This window comes from Patagioenas fasciata, chromosome 8 (genome assembly GCF_037038585.1).
Source record: "Patagioenas fasciata isolate bPatFas1 chromosome 8, bPatFas1.hap1, whole genome shotgun sequence".
Classification (NCBI taxonomy): domain Eukaryota; kingdom Metazoa; phylum Chordata; class Aves; order Columbiformes; family Columbidae; genus Patagioenas; species Patagioenas fasciata.
Window position 1 is genome coordinate 38,568,020 of NC_092527.1, and position 17,575 is coordinate 38,585,594.

Here is a 17,575-nt window from a genome sequence, read left to right on the forward strand (position 1 = left end):
CGGATGGCTCGTCCTCCTGCCTCTTGTCCTCGCTGAAGACAACTCGATAGAACTCCAGGGTATGGAAATCTAGTCTTCTTTTCACCTGTGAAATCTAATTAGTTCTTGCACAATAGGTATTTATGTAACTAAAGGGGAAAATGTTAAATGTATCTCTAAAAGTGCATCTTATTTTAACGGACTGCTGCACCATAGTAGCACCAGAATGTGCCAGCAAGCATTAAAAATGTTAAATAACAACAAAAAATATATTTCCAATATGACTCCCTATGACAAATTTTTAACTTAAGAACTTGATTTTGAAGAGATTCTACTCTGGAATTGAAATTTCCATTTATAAATCAATATCATATTGGAGTAACAGGAATAAAGTTATTCAGTTGGGCAACAGGTGCTTTTATTTGCTCATCTTTCCTTTCTTCAATCAGAAGCGATAGGTAGCCATTTATTGCTTGATTTGGGATCACCATTCTGTGCTCAAGTCAGCAATTTACCTGATTAATGCTGGGTGGCTATTGTAGGATAATGAAGTTTTGCTGCAGAAGAGTCCAGAGGGAGGCAGAGGGAGAGAAGGGCAAAGCTGCTTTTATAATGCTCTTATAACTGGGAGGTTTCATACACAACAAGAGAGGTCTCTCCTAAACCTTGCTTTTCCCTCTGGAGCTCATCAGCAAGCCTCATCTTTTTACCTGGGACTGCACACACGGTATAGGGAATTCTTCCTGCTGTTTGAGACCATGCATTTTAGATTAATATTAAATTATAAAGATCTTATGCTTAAACTGGAGTTTCCTATACACTGGCCATTTCCACAACTACTTCATAATTTATTAACATTCATTAAGTGATATTAGTGATGTGAACCATGGTTGGATCACTTTTTTTTTTTCGTAAAAGAACTGGGTCTAAACCCGGCGAGCCCCACATCCCAAACCCAGTAACAGCCAGGAGAGGATGCTCAAACAAGAATGCAAATACAAGTCTGTATAATACTTCCCCAGATTTCCTCTCCCAGTCACCAACAAACGCGCTTCTGAAACAGAGAAGTGTTACCTTTGTGTTAAATAGTTACCAAAGGCTTTTTCTTTCATGGATTTGGCCTGTTTTATGTTTTAATTTACCATCTGCATCCCCCTGCAGCAAAGACCCACATGCAAAGAGCCAGTTCCTTTTCTTTGTTTCAAAACCACAGTTTACTGGTTTCCTCCCAGGCCACAGACTTAAAGTGTTGGAAGAGAATATCTCATATTAACCCTCTTTATAAATTTACAGACCTCTAGCACCTCTTTTCTTCCCTAAAATACTTCAGTCTATTTACTTATTCCTCGTCTGGAAGCTATTCCTTATTTTTATCATCTCCATCGCCATTCGCTGAAGATTTTCCCACTTAGCAGCACCTTATAGAGACAGATGATCAGAATTGTGTGCAGCACTAAACACGCAGTAATCCCACACACAGTCCTTTAGAAGTTCAAATCTGAAAAGCCTTTTTGATTCCCTGAACGTGGGTTCCAAAATGTTCCAAGTCCAGGGCTGAGCCTCAGAACTGGATTCAATGATCTTTAGGAATTTAGCTTACTCAGTTTTGCCATTGGTTTAATCTGTGATACGCGTTGCCCTCAGCTACTAGGAAAATGAGGATAAAAATGTTTTCTAATATTCTTTTACTATTTGATTCTTTCACTATTTGATTCTTTCATAAACTGCAGTAGTATAAATTGGAAATAAAACAGTGCGAGATTTTGCTTGTCTGTTCCATAGCGGACTGTCCCGGGGTTTTTGCACAGTGGAGGGTGAATCACAGAATCGACTGGGTTGGAAAAGACCTCAGAGATCATCCAGTCCAACCCTTGGTCCAACTCCAGTCCATTGACCAGATCATGGCACTAAGCGCCATGGCCAATCTCAGTTTAAAACCCTCCAGGGCCGGTGAGTCCAGCACCTCCCTGGGCAGCCATTCCAATGCTGACCACTCTCTCTGCACAGAATTGCTTTCTAATCTGCAGCCTCAATTTCCCCTGGCAGAGTTGAAGCCCATGGCCCCTTGTCCTATTGAAATATTATTGCAAGAGAAAACCTGAGAGATATCCTTGCAAACTGTTTTTTGTTGCCGTTTTCAACAGGTACACCTCGCTGTGGTGCTTCATTTAATCAGCCCAGCAAATCCTTCAGCATTGAACTAAATGCAAACGAAAACTGCATCTGGGAAATTCAGAGGAATACAAATCAATCTATTCGGGTCATTTTCTCCTATTTTGAGTAAGTGTTTTCTCCAGATGCCTTTGTACTGTTTCATTCCATTAGAATACAGCACAGAAAAATATTGCCTCCAAATATTTCTCTGTATTTACTTTGGTAAAATGAGTATTGAACCTGTTTTGTGGAATCCAAAGAGCCTGTATATTTATCAGTGAGCTTAGATAGTTCTCATTATGCCTGTTTGTTTTTTTAAATAGATTTGCTCCATCTTCGAGCTGCGACACAGAAAGTATTAAAGTATATGATGGTCCCTCAACTACTTCGCCTCTTCTTGGACAAATATGTAACGACACTGATGCCGTCCCAGTACTTCAATCATCTTCAGACAGTTTAACTTTCCTCATAACAACAAACTCTGTGGCTTTCACACGAAACTTCTTTGTCTTCTATTATTTCATCTCAGAAGCAGGTAAGACATTAATGCAGTCATTAGCACCAGTTGAACTGCACCACTAAAAGAAAACTTCCTATTAAGGACAAGTTTAGGACAGCAATTAGAGACTATTAGAAGAATCTTTAGTCTCACTCCTTCGGTTCATAGAGAATGGTCTGGGGAAAATCAGTAAAAGGAAAAGAGCAGCAAAACAATAGTGCACTTGCAAGGAGCCTAAAAAGTTAAATTTTACCCAGAAAAATGATTGCAAAGAAAGCATTATGGGAGTCTACTTTTACTTACAGGTTCCTACTAAATTTGCTCAGTTTGTAAATATGATAGTGTTTACCCAGAAAGAAAATATGACCATGTAGTCAGAACTGCCGAGTACAGGTCCCAGAAGTCAGTAAGGATTTTCATTCATCAGGCTCTTTACTTTTTATCTTAAAAGGTGAGAATAACTTGAACAAAACCAGTCTCAGCCTGTGACCAGTTCCTTGGATTCTGCTGATCTGAATGGCGTGGTATTAAACTCTTACAAGTTTCAATTTTACAGGGTGGTCACCACATCCTAGTTCATGCTGTTCCCGTGTTGAACTTTGCTGCTGAAAAATTGTGTCCCATTTCTACTCTACGTTTGTCTTTCTGAGGTTTCCAACTGACTTATTTTGCCTTTGTTTATCAAGTAAAATCTTGCTCAAACTTGAAAATTTTGTACTTCCATATAGATAATGACCAAGACCTCATAGATTCCTTTAATGCAAAGTCTCTTTTGGCTGATACAGCATCTTCATTACCTGTTTTTCAAGATTGCACCTGATTTACTCAAAATGTAGATATAATGAATTACTCACAGAATCAAAGCCAGCTCCGCCACAGTCATCTCGGATGTGACAGATATACCATAGGGACAACAGGCTCATTTTGTCACATCCACCTGACCTGAAACTCCCTATAGAAGTTCTGTCTTCAGTACCTTCAATCATTTCCAGAGGAATGGAATCCTGAAGAAACAATCCTGCTAGCCACATAACTTTAGATCTTTATATTTTATGGCTCATTAATATACCATTATCTACTCTTCTTTTCAGACACTGTAAATTGTGGAGGAGAATTAACTGGTCCCAATGGGACATTTACCAGTCCCAACTACCCAGCAGCTCACCCTGAATTTACATACTGCGTCTGGCACATACAAACAGAAAAAAACTCAAAGATAAACTTAGAGTTCCAGGATTTTTTGTGAGTAAATGCCCTCATACTCTATTACTCTTTTTTTTTTTCATTATTTAAAGGCATTACTTTTAAATACAGGAGCAAAAATGCTTTCAAACTTTTAGAACATCTCTACCCTTAAGACAAATGTGCTTTGCTGACTCTTACGATAAAGTAATTGCCATGTGTTCCACATCACTATATATGTTACTCTATAGCTACTGCAGTGTCCATCAGTGAAACAGGGAAAGCATTTCAGGTGAGGAGCCACGAGGTGCAGTTGCTAGCCTGAATGATCTTAATTAAGTCCATCAATATAAATAAGGCTTTTGCTACATAAGGAACATGTTTAAAACCACCCCATGCATTGTAATTGCAATTTAGAATTGAGAGTCAAAAGAATAAAGCAAATATCGTCCCAAATACATCTTCCTCAGTATTGCTGGCTGTTCAGCAAAGAAAATAGCGTAGCCCCGGCTTATGCACTTCCAAGTATAAATCACAGAACTATTTAGGTTGGAAAAGACCTTTGGGATCATTGAGTCCAACTGTTAACCTCACACTGCCAAGTTCACCACTAAACCACATCCCCAAGAACCTCATCTACGCGTCTTTTAAACACCTCTAAGGTGCTAATGCATGCCTTGGCACAAGGAAACCACACTGGCATGGACTTCACTGGCCCATATTGACCTTCATCAGGGTTGGTCTCCCATATGTGGTGGGCTGAGAGCCCTTTTTTTGGCTTTCCCTGCATCAGTTGACACTGTGCAAGGACCAAACTCTCAAGACCAAGAGAATTCCAAGGGCAGTATCTTCAAGAACATATCTTGAGATATTCAGCCTGCAGAATGCTTCATAAGAATTCAGTACGAAACATATAGGATTATATAGGAAACCGTTACCTTGACCACTGCCCTCTGAGATGATGAACTCTGCGCAGCACAGTGCATCTTCTCACCAGTCCTGGCCAGGTTCCATCAGTTGATTCAGGAGCAGAGATGATGCTCTGGAGGTGTCCAGGTGTCCACCCATCACAGCACAGCTGGTGCTTTTCACCGAGGGCAGCAAGCACCAATACATGGTAAAAAGGACAAAAGCCTTCTCCTGGTGACATACACAAGAGGATGCATAAGTCAAGCCTACACTTTAAAACCTCTTTGTTTTAAGATAAAGGATTATTTATATATTATATATATATAAATATCTATTAGAAGGGGTGGTTATTTTTAGTAAATAAGTAGCAATCGATATATAAAGTATCAGAGATTTAAAACCATAGCTGATCCAACTTCTGTTCAGAGCTATAGCAAAGTATTTGCTATTTCAACGGGAGCAGAATCCTGCTCTTATTAAGCATTAACTATTAACCCTTAGCAGGTTTTCCTTAGTTTATTTGGTTTTAATAATGTCTATTTAGGTGTTCTTATTTCAGTCGACCAGATTCATCACACACTTCATCTGCACTGGATCCTCCATCCAGTATCAGCAACGTTCTCCTCGCTCAGATTTCCCTATAATTATTATATTCTTTTCTGCGTACAGCCTGGAACTCGACCAAAAATGCCGGTTTGACTTCGCAGCAGTCTATGACGGCCCCACCACTAACACCGGGTTAATAGGAAAAGTCTGTGGCCGTACTCAGTACTCATTTGAGTCTTCATCAAATGCTATGACAGTCGTGTTGTCCACAGACGACAGCAACTCCTACAGAGGATTTTCGGCTCAATACACCAGCGTTCCGCTGCCCGAACCTGAGCAGCCTGACGGTGAGTGCAGTCGGTATGAGCAGAGGGTGCTGTTTCTTATTCTCACACACAATTCTTCCCTCCCCTTATAAATATCAAAAAGAACCGATGGTTGATAGTGAGGTTTTAAGCCTTTTTATCAGCAGCCATCAACCCTCTTTACGTACAGAAGTCCCACGTTAGTCTCACCTGTGGAATGTGAGTTATTAACTGACCCATTGCAAAACAAAGTTTGTTCTTTCACTTTTTGCCCATTTTTCTGGCCAGCATCACTAAAAGTCTGACAGAAGAAGCACTGTTAGCATCCTTGAGATGTAAAGATAAGACTTTTTTGACTGGTTAGTTTAAATGGTTTTTTTGCTCCCTGAGATACTCAGGAAAATGGTCCAACACCAGTTGGTCAAATGGGGTTCATGTGTCTTGTAATTTCCTTTCCCCCAGAGCTGGATTACTTTCCTTATTGGTTCCATACATTTGCATGCCCACCTTCTCATCAACTGAGGTGGAAAGGGACCCTCTAAAGCTTGAATGCTTGTCATAATTCGGTTTTCTCACCCACCACTCTGCAATAGCACTTTGATTCCTTTTCCCTTTTAAAAAGGCTGTGATTTATTCTGTGTTACTGGATTTAAAATTAAACTTCCAGCTGTAAGTTTTACATGGTTTTGCTTCTCTAATATTTTTTATGCTGAGCATGAAATTTTGTCCCAACTTCTGCACGGCCTCAAATGGGGATGAGCCATTTCAGACTCGGACAAATCAAGAACCATGCAACAGGTTCAAGGATCCAGACTAAAGGAGAAACGAGTGCAGCACAGTTTGTGGTAACCTGCTTTGTCCTGTGTTTTTTCTCTTAAATTTCAATTTGAATGGCAGCATCCCTCACCTGCTCTTCAGACAGCATGACGATTGTTCTCAGCAAGTCTTACCTGGCCTCCCTTGGTTATAACGAAACCCACCTGCAACTGAAAGATCCATCTTGCAGACCAGTTGTAACAGATTCCATCATCTTTTCCTTCCCCTTAAGCAGCTGTGGAACAATTAAACAGGTAAAGGGGGAAAAAAATGTCACACGAAACCAACAATAGCTTGTGAATGACAGGAGCTTGTAAAAGCAGTTTATGAACAGGGTGTGAATGAGGTAACAGCAGATTTACTTGGCTCACCTAATTATATGTTTCCAGTTTTGAAGCAGAAAGAACATTTTTCCTCTTCCTTTCAAAGGGAGGGCAGGAGAATCCACACAGATTAACCCCAAATGCTTCATTCCCTCTCCAGGTTATCAGACGTAGCACTACGTTAGGTATGTAATTTAACATTCTCTGCCAGCGATATGGCTGGGACTTAGCCTAGAGTCACAAGGAAAGGGGAAAAACCCTAAAATGTGAAGACTCCCAAAAGCGCAGCTCTGGTATTTTCCACACTGTGCAGCATTCCTTAACCTTTTTGAACACGTTCAGTGTTTTGAAAACAATAGGATGGTCAATGATGTTTTTGTAATTGTAACCTTTTTCACATTTCAAGGGTACCTCGAGCCTCTGATAAGCCGGGTGGCTTTGTAACTTCAGCACAATTGCTTTCAAGTGTGCTGCCCATATAATGACTGAGCACTCCATACGATTCCTTTTGCAGGATGAAGGTCAGAGCATCACTTACACCAACGTCGTGTTCCTCTCTCCAACTGGGAACGTCATCACCCGCCAAAAGAGCGTAGAGATCATTGCAAAATGCAAAATTGAAAACAACTCAACCGTAGAAATCATGTACATAACAAAAAATAACATAATCCAAAACATAACCTCTGTGGGACGATACAACGTTAGCATATCGTTCTATGATTCGGAGTCATTCTCCAATCCTATACTTGAGTCCCCATATTACATAGACCTGAACCAAACTATTTTTACTCAAGTCAGTCTTCATTCCACCGACCCAAATCTGTTGGTGTTTGTCGATACCTGTATAGCATCGCCACAATCCGATTTCGGATCACCAACGTATGACTTAATCAGAAGCGGGTAAGACTCTACATTAACTTTATTTCCTTACGTATTAGGAGATGGTAATATCATCTAAATGTCAACCATAGCTGACATTCTTTTATATTTGTCTCTCTCCTACTTATCTTATTCAGCAGACCACGGTTGAAAGCTAAATTTATAGAAATTTAAAGGCATTACCCTAAAGAAAGCTGGGAAAAATAAACACCACATTGCACTGGGGGGAGGAAAAAAGCACATTATTGTACACCCACGTGTCACAATAATGCCACAATTAAATGCTGTAGTTACAGCTGACAGTTTGCGGGAATGATTATTACATGTGGGGTATTTTGACACCTCTGCCAATTCTGTTGCAGCTGCAATAAAGACGACACTGTGGTGACCTACCCACCACTTGAACACTACGGAAGATTCAAATTTAATGCCTTCAGGTTCCTGCAGTACTTCCCGTCGGTTTATCTCCAGTGTGACATTGTAATTTGCGACAGCAATGACACCAACTCTCGCTGTACCAGAGGCTGCATCTCCAGGCAAAAGAGAGATATTCCTTCATACGTGTGGAAAACTAACACTGTGGTCGGTCCCATCCGCCTGAAGAGAGACCTCAGGTCTGCTGGTCACACAGGTAAGAACAACAGATAAATTAAGAATCTGATTAAGCTCCTCCTTTGTGTAAATCCATCACCTTCATTCCACTAATAAGTGAATTGAACTAATTTGTGGCATCAGAGCAACAGGTTCAAGGCAGTTTGTGTTTTGTGAGATCCCAGAAGTCATCAACAGATTGATGTTCTTTCGGGTTAAGTAGACAAAGCAGCACTCGCTCCTGGTTACAAGAGTAGTGCAGGCAGGATCTAGGTATTCAGAGTCACAAATGGCAAGAGATTTCGGATTTCCAAGCTTGACATTTTTCGATGAAGCATAAATAGGAACCAGGGCTCATTTCTCAACTCACAGACCACATAAAAAGCAGGTCCAAATCATAGCCAAGCGTTGTTATAACCTATGTGTTCACAACAGCCCACTCAACTCACTCAGTTTTATTTGCTGATACTAGAGCAGCCTAGATGGGTTATTATTCCACGCTGGGTTAAATCCTCACACTGCACGTATTACCTGTTAGAACAAAAACAGGAAGAGGACAGTCGCTGGAGCAGAAATCTAAAGCATCACACTTCTAAATTAGAATTGCAAAGCTATTTATAAGACAATTAAGCTTTAGTGCCCCAACTCCTCAGCACAATTTGCAGCCAGTTCTGCAGCGGTCTAGGTGAGTACGGAGAGTTAACATAGACTATAAGATATGGAAAAGCTATTTTAAAGAGCTTGTATTGCTACTCGCACTATGCTCATTGTTCTAATCTTTATTGAGCCCAAGGTTTCATCTGAGAAAAGCACATTGTGCCGCATGCTTTCAAGGGCCACATCTAGGAAAAAATTAGAATTAATCATGCTTTTAATAGTAGTAGGCATATTTTCTTCCTTTTTTTTTTTTCAATAATTCTTAGCCTCTCTGAACTTTTGCATTTTAATCATGCTCCCATTTATTTCCATAAAGATTCTGCATCCATGCACTAGAAACCGGGCACATGTATAATGTGAAAAGGATTCAAGTGCAAACAAACCACACTCAAAGTACTACAGATTAATTCTCGTAGCATCACAATTTATATGAAAATATCGAGTTTTACTCAGGACCAGCTGGTAAAGCATTAGAAGGTGTGGAGTTAGAACCACAAGGGTTTTTTTGCCCAGCTTTGCTGCAGCAACGCGTCCCCATCCAGCTGGTTCTGAAGCGACGACAGCTCCGCCTGGCAGAAACTCGGCTGCAGCAATAACAGGAGTTTGGTACCATCGTGATGCTCTTTTGCACAATTATTACAAATTTTTACAGCTTACCAGTAGTACAGACTCAGAATTTGCAATAGGTGTGGGTCAGCTCCTCAGAACTAGAACATCTGAAGAAAAGCACTTATTTAATTTTAATCAAAATGACAATGCTCAAAACTTTAAACACTGCACTTTATTTTTTCTCTACACAGAAACCCTCCCTAAACCAGATGCTGAAGAAACCCCGAACCTGCAACAACACAGCTTCTACACTCTTTCATTTGTGGTTTTAATATCCAATATTATCATTGTGGTAGCTGTGATACTAAAATATCACATCAAACATCAAGCAGGATACAGCTACCAAAAGCTCAAGAGTTACTATTAATTAGTTTGGGGTATTTCAAATGTGTCAACTTCTATTTAGATTTGTCACCCAAAGAGGGGAGAGGGGGAAAAGAACACCACCACAACTAAAGAAAGCAATAAACTAACAGCCTTAGAATACAACAATGCTTGGAAACATATTTCAACTGTTTTGTAACTAAAAAGAAAAACCCTCTCAACCCAGCATTGTATCTTAAATCACTGAGCTGAAAATGAACGTGCCTACCTCAGGGTGCTTCTCAGCATCTAAAAAAATAACTTTAGAGGTGTAAAGCAATTTCTAAAGTACAAGATAATTTAGGCCCTTTGTTCTCTTATCACTTTGAAACTGCACTTGGCCTGAGCAGAGCTGAGGGACAACTGTGAAATGTGTGTTCAAAGGAAATTATCGTCTCTCCAAAATCTACTCCTGTGGAGTTGCTACCATCAAGATGTGAGTCTTCAAAAGCCACCGGTTTTCCTGGAGAAGAATAACATAGTAGGTAAAAGATACAGATACTGACTGTAGGTGCCTGTGCTGCTTGTTCAGTCAACACTTGCTTCCCCATCAAGAGGTTTCACCCAACGCATTAGACACCAAACCCAACCAACGTCTGTTCACCCAACTTCAGGGTTGACCATTAAGTCCCTCTACAGCCCCAGTTATTTAATTGTGGGGCGCCCCCCACAATTCAAAGAGTAATAAACAGAGTGATGTATGATGCTTGACCTTGCACAAAAGAGGGACTTGGAGTCACATTTCTACCTCCCCAAATCACAGCAGAACTCATCCCAGCGTGTCAAAGTAGACATGATGTGATAAGGCTCCTTCTCTGGACTCAGGCTGGTGAAATGCAGCAGATCCTACCCCAGAACGTCCCATCTGGAAACAAAGTCCCCTTGAGAACAACCACAAATTCAATATTTACATTTCTTAGGATAACGAAGCATGGATAATTAAAAAGTCTGCCACATACACATTCATTTCAGTTGTTCCTGCACAGCTCAATTAATTTAGGAGGGAAAAAGTATAATGACAACCTTGGTTTACATGTCACTTAAGGAGCCTTGATTGCTAATTGAGGTGGCTGGGCAGCCAGCAAGGTTTCAAAGAACCCAGGCTGGGGTTCAGCTTAAACCTGACTCCTTAAACAGCTTAAGTTAGGCAGTGCCAGTACTACCCTTCCTCTTATGGATGGAGTAATAAACATCTTCAACAGGAGAGCCATGAAAATGAACCAAAAGCACAAAGAAACTACATTCGGTTCTACTGGTTACACATCCAAAAAATGAAGACAACAAAAAAGTGAAACGATCACATGCAGGTAAAAAGACACGCTGTAATTCAGTTTATTTAGAGTACTTCTCCGTTGTTCAAACTGGAACTGTGTTTCCTACGGCTTTTAGCAATGCGCTTTAAATAAGCCACAAAGGGCATACAAAATTCTTGTACTTAGGAAAAAAAACACATTCTTAAGATCTTCCATAAAACTAACAACTGTGTACAACAGTGGATAGAATTACAGTAACAAAATGCAAGTAAACAACACTGAGGTTCTTGACAGTTATAGCTCCATAAATACTAAGCTTTGCAAAGTATAATTGCCCTTGAAGTACTTACACTGAAGTCCTATATCCATATACATCTATCTCTCCCCGTTAGAAAACCCTTCGTTAGAATCATAGTGTGGTTGTGAAATTTTGTTTGGCTTTGAGTTCTGAACCAAGTCCATTAAGAGAACCATTTTATCATCGATATGTGTCTGAAGAGCCTGGATTTGGTGATCAATATAGTCCATTAGTTTTCTCTCCATCAGATCCATATTTTTTGAGATGATCTTTTCCAAATAGGAGCAAATAGGCTGTTGTTCTACTCTGTGAAAAGAGCAAATATAAGAATAAGTATAAACTGTTTCTAATGACAAGGGGCATAATAGAGACCTGGACACTTGAACTTCTTTTTAATGTAAAGTCTTATTTATTAGACAACAAGCTTTGGAAGGTTTTCAGCAGTAGTGAAATGCCTTGCTTGTCACATTTGCAATCTCAGAATTTTTCTATAAACATGTTAAGGTATATAGTAATTTTTCAACCTTATTTCTTCAAAGGCTCAATCACACATTAGGCAGCTTAGTTATGTGAAACAAAATCCACACAACTCAACAGCATACACTGAGTTCAAATGCTTCCCACCTAAAGGGTGTCAGAGTTACACAAACTATGCAATTCCTTATTTTTGCATCTGCATTCTTTCAAAACACCGCACTTTCCCAGGAGCTGGAGATATTCAGGCTTTATTAGAATCCCAATTCCTACATCTCACCATTTCCACTGTTCCTCAAGTATCAAACTGGGTGCACTGCTACTACCACAATGTAAATGCCAAGAAATGAGGAGGGACAGGAAAGATCAGTGGGATGAGATTAACTAAGTACAGCAGAAAGATCATGGCACACACTGTGAAAAACTGGAGCTAAGAATTTAGGAGCCAAAATGAAAACTTAGATGAGAAAGACAAACTCTATGTATATGAAACTGCAGAAAGACTATACTTTTCTTTGAAAGGTGAAGTTGAGGCAAAAGACAAAGGGTTTAGTGACAACAAATGGTGTGATTTCTTCTGAAAAAACTCTTATATTCAAGCAGCTTATCTAGAAAACTGATTTTAATCACGTTCATCGCCACACAGCCTTACACATATTTTAAGACTCGCTATTGTTAATGAGAATAAAACACATTATGTATTCTGTTTTTTAAAACTTGTGAATAAATAAACTACTAATTTAATAAGTGTACCAAACTTTACCTACCCGTCACACTGAATGCCTTCCTCTTTAGTCCCCACATTTTTACCAAAACGTCTGCCGCCATCTTTTAGCCGAAGACGATTGACCTGACTGCACAAGTTCTGAAGAAAAGGAAGAAGAACCTGTGGATTGGCTACACTCGGGGTTTCGCTCGCTTGTTCCTCCGTATGCAAAGATCCCATGGCTTTAAAATAACTTCTGAGGTCAACTGTGTTTTGCTGGGTAGTAAGTCTTTCAGAATCAGAAGTATTCCCTCCTTTAGGTACTTGTGTGTTCAGATCATGACCGGTTTTTAAGTCTTCGTAGGCTATTTCACTTGTTAAGTGATTTTTAACAGGCAAAGGTTCACTGGCTGGTTGATCTGGTGATGGCCAAAGAGCTGCACTGCGCAATCCATCTACTGCGAGGTCACCTCCAAAGTCTGAGTTTTTCCCAAAGATCCATTTCAGTTTGTCTCCAAAAGGTAAACTGTTCTGATGGGATGAAAACCAACAGGATTAATATTTAAGTATTAAAACACGCTGGAAATTATATAACGATAGGTACTTTATAACTTAATAATTACAGCATTCTACTAGCGTGACATAAAGATTTTAAGAGCAGTTGTGAATTGTACTCTCAGGAAAAAAGCACAGGAAAAGATTTTCCCTCTACGTATTCTGTGTTAATTATCTTGTCAGTCTCTAAGTCACAAAACAGATTTCCAGATGTCATTTTTACCACGCTGTGTCCAAGGACTGAACATTATTAACATCAGATGGATTCAGGATTCTGTTTAAACAGCCTGAAGTAGGCAGGATTAGGATCCAAATCAAACAAATGCTCTGTAAGAGCACATTCCCTTTAGTTGAAGGCGACGTGCTTTTAGTGACAAGAAAGGGGACAAACCAGCCCATCTACCTACACCCCAAACATTACAGGGAATGCACTCACCACTGACAAGCAGTGACAAGGGACACCAACAAAAGGAGGGCAGGGTGGCAGTGAAGTTTAAAATGTTGATGATACATAGCTCTTAACTCTGGACTTGGTGTATGCACAGTGATTCCTGAAGCTTTATTCATTGCGCTCCTCATTTAAGGTTGGCAAGAGCTAAACCAGTACTAAAAGCGCAAAAAGTCTGGGTTAAAAATTAAGAATAATTTAAAAAAATCTTTTTCACCAAATCAGTTTGGAACACGTTTAACTGTTACGGCAGGTAAGGTCACACAGCAGCACTATTTATATTTAAGGAGAAACACCAGGACTTACTTTCTGCTGACATCGGACCATGTCCATGAGCTGCTGAGCACCAGGAGACAACTTGGACCCCATGGATTCCATTATCATTTGCACTCTGTCTAGATCTATGCTCGAGCCTAGTGAAGGAAAATCAGTTGCTAGTTTTGCAGACACTGTTTTCACTTGTACAACTATTTTACTGATGAGCACTCTTTGTTTCTCACCAATGGAGAGCAGCTATTGCAAGAAGGAAGAAAAATATTCTGGTTAGGAAAAAGAAATAGTTTTGTGTTTTATTTGGATGTATGGGACAAGGGAAAAACAATGCTGAATGCTTTTGCAGGGAAATTAAGCTGATTTCTCCTTGCTATTACTCCTCAGAGAATTCTGATGGGAACAGAGGTGAACGACCCAAAGATACATCAGGCCTTGATGTTCTAAGCACTGAAGAGCAGAGGCCATACAGATTTTCATAAGGTTATTTAACCCCATCAGAGTTAACAGTTCTACTTGATCACTTGTAGTTTGTTTGGTTTATAAAGGTTTTTTCCTCTAGGAGGTTATTATTTTTCTCAAATAAATATCAAGCCTTCATAAAAAGAAAACGGCAATACAAATTTAAAAGGAGAACACTGTCATCAACACAAAGCGCCCATCATCTAACACATTTTTAATGGATTATATGAAGCGACAAAGTGTATAAAAACAATAATTTGACTAAGAGCAAAGCAATTTAGTCAATTAAGTGATTAAAAAGACAAAAATAAAACAGTTATGTTAAACTCCCTACCTTAATTCTACAGGAGGTTGCAGGGCATTCAAACTTAAGGTACTTGTTGTATAAAGTAACCTTTTCAGTTTCCCTGAAAAAATAAAATAAACAAGCTAAGACATCACTATAAGAAGTAGTTTCTTCTTTAGTAGAAATATACTATATCGGTGAATATTTACAATAGAAACCAAGTCTGACTGGAACATATTTCTAATGTGGTATAGCAGTTTCAATGCATATATCCAACTTGTATTGAATCTTACTGGATACATATATACAAAAGGATTTGTATGCATATGTACACTACCTACTAGAGAAGCTTTTGAGGTTCAGTATGTTATTCACACACCTTCCCTGAGGGCCTGAGTCAGTTGTTTCTATTTAGCTAATTAAGCAGCAGATGTGCCATGGACTTAAAAACAAAGACGACATTGCTTTAGGGCCCCTGAAAAAAGCAAGGATGGAAGGGGAAACCAAATCTTTTAATTTCTCTCTTGTTCTTCAACTGTGAGATGAGTATTTATCAAAGAAACAAGATCTTTTGGTAAAGATCATCTCAGAGAGATCTGTTGGCTAAAAAGATTAAATTATACAGGAGAGTTGCACCTGTCCTAACTCCCTCCCAAAATTTCAGAGTGGCACTTCACAACTTACTGAATTAAACGTTTCACTAATTACAAAAGAAGATAAAGTAACTATTAGCATAAGTGCAAAATCGCAGCCTTATATCTTTATCAAAGAGGCAGCACTTGTGTGAGCCACCAGCAGCTGTGAGGAGCACACCAGGGTTAGAGTCAGAGTCATAGAGTCTCTTCAGTTGGAAGAGACCCTCAGGATCACCGAGTCCAACCATGGAGTTCTCCCAGGACCGCGGTGCCTGTCCCCATTCACCAGTTTTGCACAGACCTCCAGGAAAGACCAAGCTGGGTGGTTTTCATGGTGCAGATATCAGGGGTTTACCAGGAGCAGCACCTCAAATACAGACAGGGAATGATGGGCTAAGAGAGTTGGGGTGTTCAGCCTGGGGAAGAGAAGCTCCAGGGAGAACTTATTGTGGGCTTTCCGTACTTAAAGGGGGTGATAAGAAGGATGGGGACAGACTTTTTAGCAGGGACTGTCATAATAGGCCAAGAAGTGATGGTTTTAAACTGAAAATGGGGAGATCCAGGCTGGACATGAGAAAGAATTATTTTACCATGAGGGTGGTGAGAGCCTGGCCCAGGTTGGCCAGAGAGGTGGTGGATGAACCATCCCTGGAGACATCCCAGGCCAGGCTGGAGGGGGCTCTGAGCAACCTGAGCTGGTAAAGATGTCCCTGCTCATGGCAGGGGTGGCACTGGGGGAGCTTTGATGGTCCCTTCCCACCCAAACCATCCTGTGATTCACTGACAGCGACGGGCAATCCGGAGTTCAGGGTCTCGGAGCAAACTCACCCCGGTGCGCAGGCGGTGCCCAGGCTCTGTCCCCGGCCGGTCCCGCAGTACTCCTCGCCCACGTACACCTCCATGTTCCGCGCCTCGCTCAGGACACCGACGCACACCATCTCCCCGGGGGGCCGGCACTCCAGCTGCAGCTCGCAGGGCTCCTCGCCGCCGCCCGCCCGCCGCTCCACCACCACGGCCTCGCTGCTGCGGGGGAAGCGCCACGGCCGCGTTAACCTGCCGGGCCCGCTCCCGCCCCGCCGCCCGCACAGCCCCAGCCCGGCCCCCGCACACCGCCCGCTTGCCGCAGCCGCCCGAGCCGAGCCGAACCGAACCCTCCGCCACCGCTCACCTGGCGTCCCCCCGCAGGCAGAGCGCCCGGGCCAGCCCGTGGGGCGGCGCGCAGGGCCAGGAGCACCGCACGGACACACCGCACGGCTCGCACGGCTCCCCCGGACCGCCGGCCGCATCAGCCGCCGCCACCTCGTCCTCCTCCGCCGAGCAGCCGCTCGCCATCGCGGCACGGCGGACCGGACACCGCCGGGACGGCGCCGCCAGCCCGCAGCGGCGGCCGCCGGGGAAAGCGCCTGCGCAAGGCAGCGGGGACGGAGCTCTGCGCATGGGCGGCTGGGGCGGCGCCCCGGAGAGCTGCGGGGCCCCGGGGAGGGGCCGCTCGCAGGGCCGGTCGGCGGCTGGGTACGGGGATACCGCTGCTCGGAGCCTGCCCGCCAGGGTCTGCCCCACCGCGGCCCCCAGGGCTGGGGAGAGTCCCTCGCCCACCCGCGGGGAGCAAAGGCTGACATGGGGGGCCGTCTGGTGGAAATACCACTCGCAGTGTGGGCAAATCTTAGGATCTTTTTGGTTGGAAAAGATGCTGAAGGTCATATTTTCACATTATCAAACGACATTTACCAGTAGAGAGCGTGTAAGGAGAGAATTTGTGTCTAATGACTCCTGGCCAGTAGCTCAGAAGTGGAATGTGAGCTCGGTGTTATCCCTCGTGGGACACAGGAGCCATGGGGGCTCAGCAGCAGTGATCTCCATCAGAGAATCACACAATCCTTTTGGGTGGAAAAGACCTTTAAGATCATTGAGTCCAACCATTAACCCAACTCTGGCACTAAACCATGTCCCTGAGAACCTCGTCTAAACACCTTTTAAAACCCTCCAGGGATGGAGTCATCAACCACTGCCCTGGGCAGCCTGTTCCAATGCCCAACAGCCCTTCGGGGAAGAAATTGTTTCCAATATCCAATTTCAGCCTCCTCTGGCACAACTTGAGGTCATTTCCTCTCATTCTATTACTTGCTACCTGGGAGCAGAGACCAACCCCCTCCATGCTCAAGCTCCTTTCAGGCAGTTCAGAGATCAGCTCCCGTTCTCCAGGCTGAACCCCCCAGGTCCTTCAGCCACCACTCATAATACCCATATTAGTCTTTTTTGTAATAAAACAAAGCTCTCTTGGAGAGATGGAAAAGCCTCAAAAGCCTGTCAGCACTACGGAACTTGATAAAACAGCAAAATGTGGAGCAACGCAATTCTCTGGCTTGTATGGAGAGA

At 42.1% G+C, this 17,575-nt stretch overlaps 2 protein-coding genes across 3 annotated transcripts in view; one reads left to right on the plus strand and one right to left on the minus strand.

The window, feature by feature from the left end:
- LOC136104803 (scavenger receptor cysteine-rich domain-containing protein DMBT1) overlaps positions 1-9,921 on the plus strand; it is a 79,207-nt gene extending 69,286 nt beyond the window's left edge. The window contains exons 37-44 of the mRNA XM_071812296.1: positions 2,124-2,259; positions 2,457-2,668; positions 3,724-3,874; positions 5,393-5,616; positions 6,472-6,644; positions 7,228-7,613; positions 7,955-8,223; positions 9,641-9,921. Of these exons, the coding sequence (XP_071668397.1) occupies positions 2,124-2,259; positions 2,457-2,668; positions 3,724-3,874; positions 5,393-5,616; positions 6,472-6,644; positions 7,228-7,613; positions 7,955-8,223; positions 9,641-9,816 (1,727 nt within the window). The 3' untranslated portion in view covers positions 9,817-9,921. The remainder of the gene's footprint in view (positions 1-2,123; positions 2,260-2,456; positions 2,669-3,723; positions 3,875-5,392; positions 5,617-6,471; positions 6,645-7,227; positions 7,614-7,954; positions 8,224-9,640) is intronic.
- Positions 9,922-11,120: 1,199 nt separating this feature from the next.
- On the minus strand, positions 11,121-16,597 carry C8H10orf88 (chromosome 8 C10orf88 homolog). Of its 2 annotated transcripts, none has more exons than XM_065843554.2 (6): positions 16,368-16,597; positions 16,028-16,219; positions 14,613-14,685; positions 13,853-14,059; positions 12,605-13,074; positions 11,121-11,669 (listed from the first exon to the last, which is right to left on the minus strand). In XM_065843554.2, the coding sequence occupies exons 1-6, from the start codon at positions 16,529-16,531 to the stop codon at positions 11,441-11,443; spliced, it is 1,335 nt and encodes a 444-aa protein (XP_065699626.1). In that variant the 5' UTR covers positions 16,532-16,597; the 3' UTR covers positions 11,121-11,440. The 2 variants fall into 2 exon arrangements, with proteins under 2 accessions (XP_065699626.1, XP_065699625.1); XM_065843553.2 differs by having other exon boundaries at positions 16,028-16,222.
- Positions 16,598-17,575: the final 978 nt, after the last annotated feature.